This window comes from Bolinopsis microptera, chromosome 11 (assembly GCF_026151205.1).
Source record: "Bolinopsis microptera isolate Bmic1 chromosome 11, MBARI_Bmic_1.0, whole genome shotgun sequence".
Lineage (NCBI taxonomy): Eukaryota > Metazoa > Ctenophora > Tentaculata > Lobata > Bolinopsidae > Bolinopsis > Bolinopsis microptera.
This window is the reverse complement of record NC_087082.1, coordinates 13,317,079-13,325,933: the sequence shown is the minus strand read 5'-3', so window position 1 is coordinate 13,325,933 and position 8,855 is coordinate 13,317,079. Positions and strand designations below refer to the sequence as shown.

The window sequence follows — 8,855 nt, the reverse complement described above, 5'->3', positions numbered from 1 at the left end:
TCAAAGACTTAAAATTTTGTAAAGTTATCAGGTTGATCTATTTTGTATTTGTAATAATAACGCCCCCAACGTTAATGTGGCTCTTGCTATGTGTTGGTTCAGCCGAATTAATTATTATGTAATCAAGTTTATTTTTCTCTTTCAGTTAGTTGTCATCCGGCCAAACAATAAGCAACTTATATTGCAGTACCATTTATCAATTAGTTTATCAAAATATGTCATTGTAATTTTGCATGGCTGAAATGTAACGCTTGATTTATATATAATAATTAATTGAATTTTCAAATAAAAAAAGATGATTGATTGACAGGCTTTGTATATAAAATTCTGTCCCATTTATATGTTTCATTGACTTTATAGTTGTCTCTGATAGAGGGGAGTGATATCTATCAGCTGTTTATCCAGCCACCTTAAGCAGTAAGCTCCATACTGGGACACTATTATCAATCATCATCACTGTAGTAGTGGTGTCACTGATACAGCTAATAAATGAGAGGTAAGGTAGCAATGGCTTGTATTGAGTTCCCCTCCTGTGATTCGTTTCTGACCTGGGACAGCTATTGTTTATCAACTTTTGCTTTCTCTTTGACAGAAATTATATTTTATAGCTCTTCCTTTAAATAGTTATAAGTTCCCAATGTTTTGATTACTTTATTCTGATTAATGAGCAAATTATTCCAGGTTTGTGTCATTCATTTTGTGATTTGTTTCTTTTGTAGTTAACTCTATGAATTGTAACTGCATTGTATTCAGATTATGTCAGGGAATTATCTCGAAGATATAGACAACTTCATCTCTAAGCTGGGGCCACCCGACCAGCTACTTATTAGCCGATTTGAAGTTGGATGCACTGCTTGTGAGCCAAACTTTGTTGTTGGCAGAAATTTTAACACCAAAGCCAAACTTGTTAACCATTTCAAATCTAGTTCACATGCTATAAATGTAGAAAATGCAGAGGAGAAAAAGGAAGGGCACATCAATACAGTAGAGGAGAATCTCTTCAAGATCAATGAAGAAATTAAAAGCCTAGAAGAACAAATTGCAAAAGACACAGCCCAAATCAGGGTTACTGAAACCGAAACCATCAAATATAAACAATCTATTTTGTCAAAAAGTAATCATGATTCAGAAATTAACAACACAAAGAATCAAGAAGAATCCAAAGATAGTTATTATCAGTGTCCAAAATGCACGTTTAAGACTACCAGGTTGAAAAAATTCAAAAAGCATTTGCATACTCATACTGATTCTTCTTGTCAGATGTTAGCCTTAAAACTTGCATAACATCTCTCATTCAACTCAATGTTTTATACCATGCTATGGTTATTTTTAACTTATTCAGTCTTTCAACTTTTTAAGATGATGTTTGATCTTATGTTTTTCAATAGTTCTCAATATCTAGTTATATTATATCATGGATCCCCTGTGAAATATAAACTTTCTTTATCCATGTTTTATCCAGAATTTTGTATTACCACTGCAACTGTTACCTTATTAATATTGACCATAAATCTAGTTTGGATTTGAAATAAAGATAATAATTGTAGATTTTAAGTACAGCAATTCTCTTGTGCCAATTATAGAAAATATCTTAGTTATATATCAGGTAGCTAAACTAGTCAAGAATTTTGTTGAGGTTAAAGTTACCAATTGTATTAGGGTGCATGATGCATGTGCATATCAAATTTATCCATAACTGATGATACAAATTCTTTCCGAACACTGTTTTAATTAAGATTAATAATCACGTTATGCTATTAAACCTGTACCATTTCTTCAGGAACATGGCACAATTCAGGAACTACTCATGGGACCCTTTACTGATCATATCTCAAATGTTAGCTATGCAATGCACCTTCTATTTTGGACTTGGTACTGTCATGTATTTACTTGCTTTCTTACACGTTGAGGACATCTCTCTGGACAGAATATTCATCAGTAAAAAAGGTGATATGTTGGATCTGGTGACTCTCTTTGCGTATGTTACAAACTGTTTCATCACAGCTGTAGGTTTGTGGTACATAGTCCAACGTTCCAAGCAGTGCCTTGACTTCACCGTTACCATCCACTTCTGGCACTTTGTCCTGACCTGTCTCTACACTGGATTCCCTACATTGTTATCATGGTGGCTACTCACTCTGGTCTCCTGCATTGTGTCCACATTTCTGGGAGAGTACCTGTGCAGGTACACTGAGCTGGAGGAGATTCCTCTGGTGGGCGTCAGGACTACTAATACAATTTCTGATAATCCGTAGTGGGGTGCTGGTTAGAGGTTCTGATATCAACTATGAATTGTTGGTGTTGGGATTCTAGTGGGGATCATTGACGCTGAGCTGGTGTGATGTGATAGTCGATGTTGATATTGCTGCAATAATCAGTATGTGCTATAGATATTGCTGTGAAAGGCAATATTGTATGCAATGTGAATTAGCAATATGTAGTGAATAGACGGTTGAGTGTATAAAGATAGGAGATGAAGAAGCTATTTTGAGCCATATGATGTATTAAATATGCCTTATTGTGACATGGATGTAAGCTGAATATGGATCATGGAAGCTAGCTGTAAATATCACAGATGTTAACTGTCAGATCATTGACAGAATAACAATTCACCATTGTAGAAATTTGATTTAGATATAATATATGATAAATAATTTTCTGCTTCATTCAAAATTTTGGGTCAAAAAATCTTTTCACGTTTTTATCATGAAGCTATGGTTTATGTCCATGAATTGTGGATGTTTACAAGTATAGATTGAACAGTTTGCAAAGTTTTCTCTAACAATTCCATCTGCATAAAAAATGATAATTATTATTTATGAGTGTGCTGTGTGATTAATTTATACAAATCAAGTTGATTGATAAAAATACATAATACTATATTTGTAACTAAAATTGTGGTTATTCACCGTTTTTACTTTGTCACAACATGAACATGTTCTTCTGTTGTATGCAAACAATTAAAGAAAACTTTCGTTATTGAGACAAATAAAAGTCTTGGAAAGTCCCATAATATTATGTTTGGTTAAGTTTAAACTTGCCACTCATATGCAATGTTCACAAATTGATCTTTATAAAGCTGCTGAATTACCTGTTCAACTTTACCAAACATCTCCTAGAAGGCATGGAGAATAGTGATCTCCCTAAAGCATGGAGTATAGACCCACGAGAACGAATTAAGGCACTGAGCGAGCTCGCCTCAGGTAGTGTCAGCATCAATCATGGCATTCCTATCAAGAGATATTACCGCTCAGGGGTGGAGCTCGAAAGAATGGTATGTTTAAGATTGTTTTTTGCAAAAGTGTGGTGGTGACTGGTTACTTTATGTAAATTTAAATTTAATTTGAATAAACGTGGAATATTCGGGGTACTATCTTTTAATGGGTACTCCCAGGCAAAAGTGTATGAGGACGAAAAGAATCTGGAAAAAGGATTCTTCTTGTACATGAAATACACAACGTAAGTGCTTACTATCTGATCATTGAGTCAGTGTCCAGTCAGTATCCAGTCAGCTACAGTCAGGCATTAAAGACTAATTAAATATCTCTCATCATTTTTATTAGATTATTTTGATTATATCCCTCTTGCTAGTATGATCTTATTCTTCATTGTACAGATTGTTTGTGGAGTGTCTACCAAAACATCCCGAATACAAAAGCCCACAAACTTCAAATGAACGAAAAATTGTCCGGGGTAAGCTGAAGACAATATTTGATAGAGCTGAGATCATCAAGAATAACCTTACCATAATTTATGCGGGACAGCATAAGAAATGGATTGTGGAGGAACAGATTAGGGTAAGACAAAAATCCTTTGAGAATTTGATAAAAACTTCCAAAACTGTGACAATTTGAATAACTGCAAGAACAAATGTAGTAAATTCCTGAGCAACCTGCTGTTAAATGGTAAATACTGGATATAAAGCACTATTTTACGGAATATTTAAAATAAAAAACACAAAGTTACTTTAGCAAGCTTCATCAAATAACAAGACATTTTCCCACAGCAAGCAGAGGCAGAACAAAAGAGGTTACAAAAAGAAGCACAATTAGAAAAAGAGGCAGTTGCCGCAAAGCGAGCCGAGATGGTGCGCCGTGAAACAGAACTAGCGCTCGAGTTGGAACAAATTGAGAAACAATTGGAAGAAACTCGAACTATTGCCGTCAAAGCTAGTGAAAAACCCATTGTTATTCCTCCACCAATGCAGAGGTAAGTAAAGAACTAGTATTTAGAAGGATGTACTGTAACTTTGCTTTATATAATTCATCCCAAATAAGATTGTTTTTTGTGGCATTAAGTTTATCGATTTTTTAATTTAAATTTAAATAGATCCTATAATTTAGCAAACTGTTCAGGCAGCCCACCTACCCAAGCCTCCAAACAGCAGAGCCTTCACGTCCTGCACCTAGTAATAACAACAGTGCTAGCATTATCAGCTTTAACGAAGCATACAACAATGCAATAAGCCCTGCAGCTTCAGCACCTCTTATCCTGCCCCCTCTGGAGTTACAGCACACTTTACCGCCCAGTGCGCCAATACAGATTATAAGCGACACTGGTCCTTTCCCTTCAGTTGATAGGTCGACAAAACCTGCTGTGCCTCAAATTGACAGGTTTCATTGAAGTTTCTTATTAAATCGTTAAAGCGATCCAAGTGTTTTGGTGGGTTGCAACGAATTCGCTATTTCTTTTTAAGGAAAATCTCATTAGAACGTGAGTGCTGTATATAATGCAAATGCATAAATTAAAATCACTTGAAATTTGAATAGCTTAACTTATTGCAAGTTAAGTTTTACGTTTGTTATTAACATACAATATTTTCCGCGATCCACTAGCTATTAGACCATTTTAGGAAACTTTGAAGAGTCCAGTTCTTTTATAGATTACTAGTGTGGTGTTAAGGGCCCATACACCAAATCTGTCCAGACAGTTTACTGACCATCATTTGTACGTGCTGTTCTGCACGTGTGTAAATATATCGTGTCTCAAAAGGCTGTGTTTTTAATTTTATAGCCTTTTAAAGTCAAAAAGTGAGAATTTTCATTTTTAGGCTTGTTTTGACCAAAGAGTCCGTGAGAGAACATCGGATTGTTTTCATACTTTCAAGTTTGAAAACAAATTTATTTCACACCACGGAGATCATTAACTCAGTATATTTAATCTGCCCTTTTTATAACTACATTAGTATAATTCTAACCTCTCACCTGAAGGTCCACGAAACCAGCCGCCCTAGCAGCTAGCGATATGTTCGCAGACATGATGAAGGAGGATTCACAGCGCGAAGTTATTGTGCCCACCTCGCTACCTGACAAATTCCTGTCGGTCTGTCTTGACAATACGCAGAAAAACATTGAGACTTGTGGCATTCTGGCTGCTAAACTGACAGCTAATAATTTTACAAGTAAGTCTTATTAACTTTTTGTGAGCCTTAAATTAGATCAAATTTGGACACATTCCACGATAAAGATGTGTTTTAGCTCAAATAATACGGCAAAGTGAAAGAAAATTGCTTTTGCAGTCTACACCGGCACTTTTTTAATTCTATTATTCTTAATTAATTTAGTCTAGGGAATTAATTTAGTCTAGCTAATGATCCATTGGATCTATGTGATCTCATCAGTCGATTCAGCCGAATGATAGGAAACTTGATTGAGGGTTAAATGAGGAGGGGTAACTGTTAAAAGTTCAAGAAACTTCCTAGAGTACCCCTTCAGTACATACTGTAAACATAGTACTATTAACTATATTAACTATTCACTATTAATTGGTAAATGGGATGGAATGTGAGCAAAAAGATTCAGCTGAAATATAATTACATAATTTCAGTAACGCACGTGATCTTACCAAAACAGCACGGAACACCTGACTCTTGTCAAACGCTTGCGGAGGAGGAACTGTTCGAGTATCAGGACAAACTAGATCTTATAACTGTCGGATGGATACATGTACGTACAAACATACAGACAAACAAATATACAGACATACAAAGAGACAAACAAACATACATGATGCATTTACTTAACTTTAAAACAAACATATTTAACGGACAATTAAATAAGTCTTGATACTGATATCTTGATGCTTTTAACTAAATGTACCATTATTATAATGTTACTGTAGTGTTACTATACTGTAGTGTTACTATAGTGTGACTGAGCTAGTAACTTAGTAACTCAGTATGTAACATGATATGCAATGTACTTGAGCCACGTAACAGTCACAATAATTAGCTAAGAAAGAAACTGATCAGTGGACATTGGACACTGCTCTATCATCAGCACAAGGAGAGGTAAACTTGCACGCAATATGCATTATGCACGTAATATTCACATGATAAATACACTTAATGTAATATAGTGGTTTTATTTTCAGACTCACCCGACTCAATCAGCATTCCTTTCGAGTGTAGATCTACACACACATTGTTCTTATCAGCTGATGTTAAAGGAGGCTATAGCTATCGTGTGTGCGCCTAAACACAACAGGTAATAATTCCTCTTTTTAAAGTTTTAAGGGGTGTAATGTATGTGAAACACAGATTTGGTCTTAGAATTTGTGTCAAATTAAAGAAGGGTAATTGGTTAAATTATCTGCTAATTATGATGTTGTCAAATTAGTCATACCCCCGAGCGTGGCAAGAATGTCGCAAACCCAATTTTTGTTATCAGAGGTTTTCATCACATAAGTCAAATCCAAACTCATGTTTATAACGTAACAGCTAATGTTAAAACGGTATACCAAGGTAACATCATACTAATTACTAGCAGCAGGTCATGTTTCAAAAACCAGTACAATTCTGGAACAATCCTTGTTTTTTAATGACGTAATTACTAATTACAAGATTGGAGTGTAACTTTAAAAAATATCTTGTTTTATTTTATCTAGTACCTATTTTATATCTGATAAAGATATAGATAAGAAATATAGATAAGAGATCTAGATAAGAGATAACTCAATATTTTGGTGACGAATTTTGGTTGACAATTAGAATAATATGAAATGTGGAGATCTTATAATGTAATGTAAGCATCTAATCTACTGTGCTGACACGTGGTAATTATTTGAATATTTGAAATTACACGCATATCATGATATGTATTATGTAGCACTAGTATGATCGGTATTTTGGTGGTATTTTGGAGTTTGCAATGTGCCAGGTGCCTGGACCTTATTGAATGTTACTTACACTAATTACTTAAAATATTGAAGTTATACCATACGATACGGTTATACCATACCATAGACAAACTATTGGAGTTATACCATAGACAAACTTCAAAAATTTATTAAAAAACTAAATGTGTTCCAGATGTTTATCAGTAAAACCTCTACCATGTTTACAAGTTTACAAGTTTAACCTCAATTTACCTCTCTTTCAGTACAGGAATATTTTCACTGACGGACCCACACGGAATGGAATCTGTTAGCAGGTGTACAAAATCAGGCTTTCATCCCCACCCCACTATCCCTGCATTGTTCGAGGTAAGAACAGTTATCACGTGACCGATTATCTAATTAATTAACCAATTATTTGATCGAATAACTGATCAAACTGCAGCGGATCATTGCATGAATACCAAGCTAAATGTCACTAATTAATAAACTCACAAACTTACACCAATGTTATGGCCCAGTGCAGCGTACAGCCATTAGACCGTATACATCTAGTGTTGAGATTGCCAGATCAATTAGTCCCTGCTCGCTGCTGGCTCTTTGTTTCTTACTTCCTGGTCTATTGTTGTAATCTTACATTTCATAACATTACATAACATTACATAACGTTATGTAACGTTGTATGACAGATCATTTTACTTGTAAAGCTTGCCCGGTTCTCCAACATTTCGTATTTCTTAATCCTCGCTTTTGTTTGCTGTTTGAATATTATACTTTGTATCTTGTTTACAATGTGGCCTGTAGGCTGTACGTGTTTGTGTTGTTTTGTTTAGTCCTCATCATGCTGGATTGATAAATAATACCGGTTATGTTTGGCAGTGATCCAGGTTTTAACGCGTGTTAGTTAATTAGCTAATCATTCAATTAGCTATTAAAATTTTAAACTTTCAGGACTGTAAACACGTGAGAATGGACAACAGTTTAACGGCTCAAGTTATCGACCTTAGATAAAATAACATGTAGTGTCACAGAGATGTATACTATACTATACAGAGATGTATACTATACGATAGAGGTATACAAAGAGTAAAATTGTTGAGCTAGCCAAGTTGATTCTTGATCGTGAACTGTCGCTGAGGTTTCAGTGTTACTATAAATCGTTTTGCGGTAAAAAAAGGGGCCGGTATTTGCTATTTAGAGGTAGCATTTTGTGATTGTGCGTTATAATTTCAACTTTTTTGCCATTTCAAATCACTTCAGTTATTTGCCGAATTTTCTAACAGATCTTTCGTAGAATTGTGATTTAGTACGCAGTGTAATTGTCTGTTTTATGACACTTTTTTTCTTTTCATAAAAGTATGTGCTTTTGATATATCTACAAAGATTTGTCTTGGATCTTGGATCTCTTGAAACGTCTTTTGTGATTTACTATGTGAATATAATATATTGATATTTTGGTAGGTTTTCTGAAATAAATCAGAATAAGAGAAATGCTTATCAGAAAAGAGATTAAAAAACGTGCTTTATGATGTATGAACATCTAATGTGAATAATAATTGTGATTTAACTTTATACGATCTTTTACATCTTCCAAAAACGATCTTTATACGGTTTGGGTTGTTGTTTTTTCTAAGGTGATCAGACTTCAGTTTTAGATTTACCTTTTATCTAAATTATTGAATAATAAAATTTGATTATTATGTAGAATTGTAGTTTAACTTTGCCGTGTTGTGAACTATTTC

At 34.5% G+C, this 8,855-nt stretch overlaps 1 protein-coding gene across 1 annotated transcript; it reads left to right on the top strand.

Annotated features, from left to right (window-relative positions):
- The first annotated feature begins 3,123 nt into the window (after nucleotides 1–3,123).
- On the top strand, nucleotides 3,124–8,842 carry LOC134822635 (STAM-binding protein-like). Its single transcript, XM_063833774.1, has 10 exons — nucleotides 3,124–3,274; nucleotides 3,395–3,459; nucleotides 3,617–3,797; nucleotides 4,007–4,209; nucleotides 4,356–4,613; nucleotides 5,211–5,401; nucleotides 5,827–5,945; nucleotides 6,373–6,485; nucleotides 7,380–7,482; nucleotides 8,065–8,842. The coding sequence occupies exons 1-10, from the start codon at nucleotides 3,125–3,127 to the stop codon at nucleotides 8,122–8,124; spliced, it is 1,443 nt and encodes a 480-aa protein (XP_063689844.1). The 5' UTR covers nucleotide 3,124; the 3' UTR covers nucleotides 8,125–8,842.
- Nucleotides 8,843–8,855: the final 13 nt, after the last annotated feature.

Bases quoted from the DNA above. Each gene is read 5' to 3' on its own strand.
- LOC134822635 (XM_063833774.1), top strand. From the start codon at position 3,125: ATGGAGAATAGTGATCTCCCTAAAGCATGGAGTATAGACCCACGAGAA. The intron at 3,460-3,616 runs GTAAGTGCTTAC...TTCATTGTACAG, and splicing joins TTGTACATGAAATACACAAC to ATTGTTTGTGGAGTGTCTAC. The intron at 7,483-8,064 runs GTAAGAACAGTT...TTAAACTTTCAG, and splicing joins CTATCCCTGCATTGTTCGAG to GACTGTAAACACGTGAGAAT.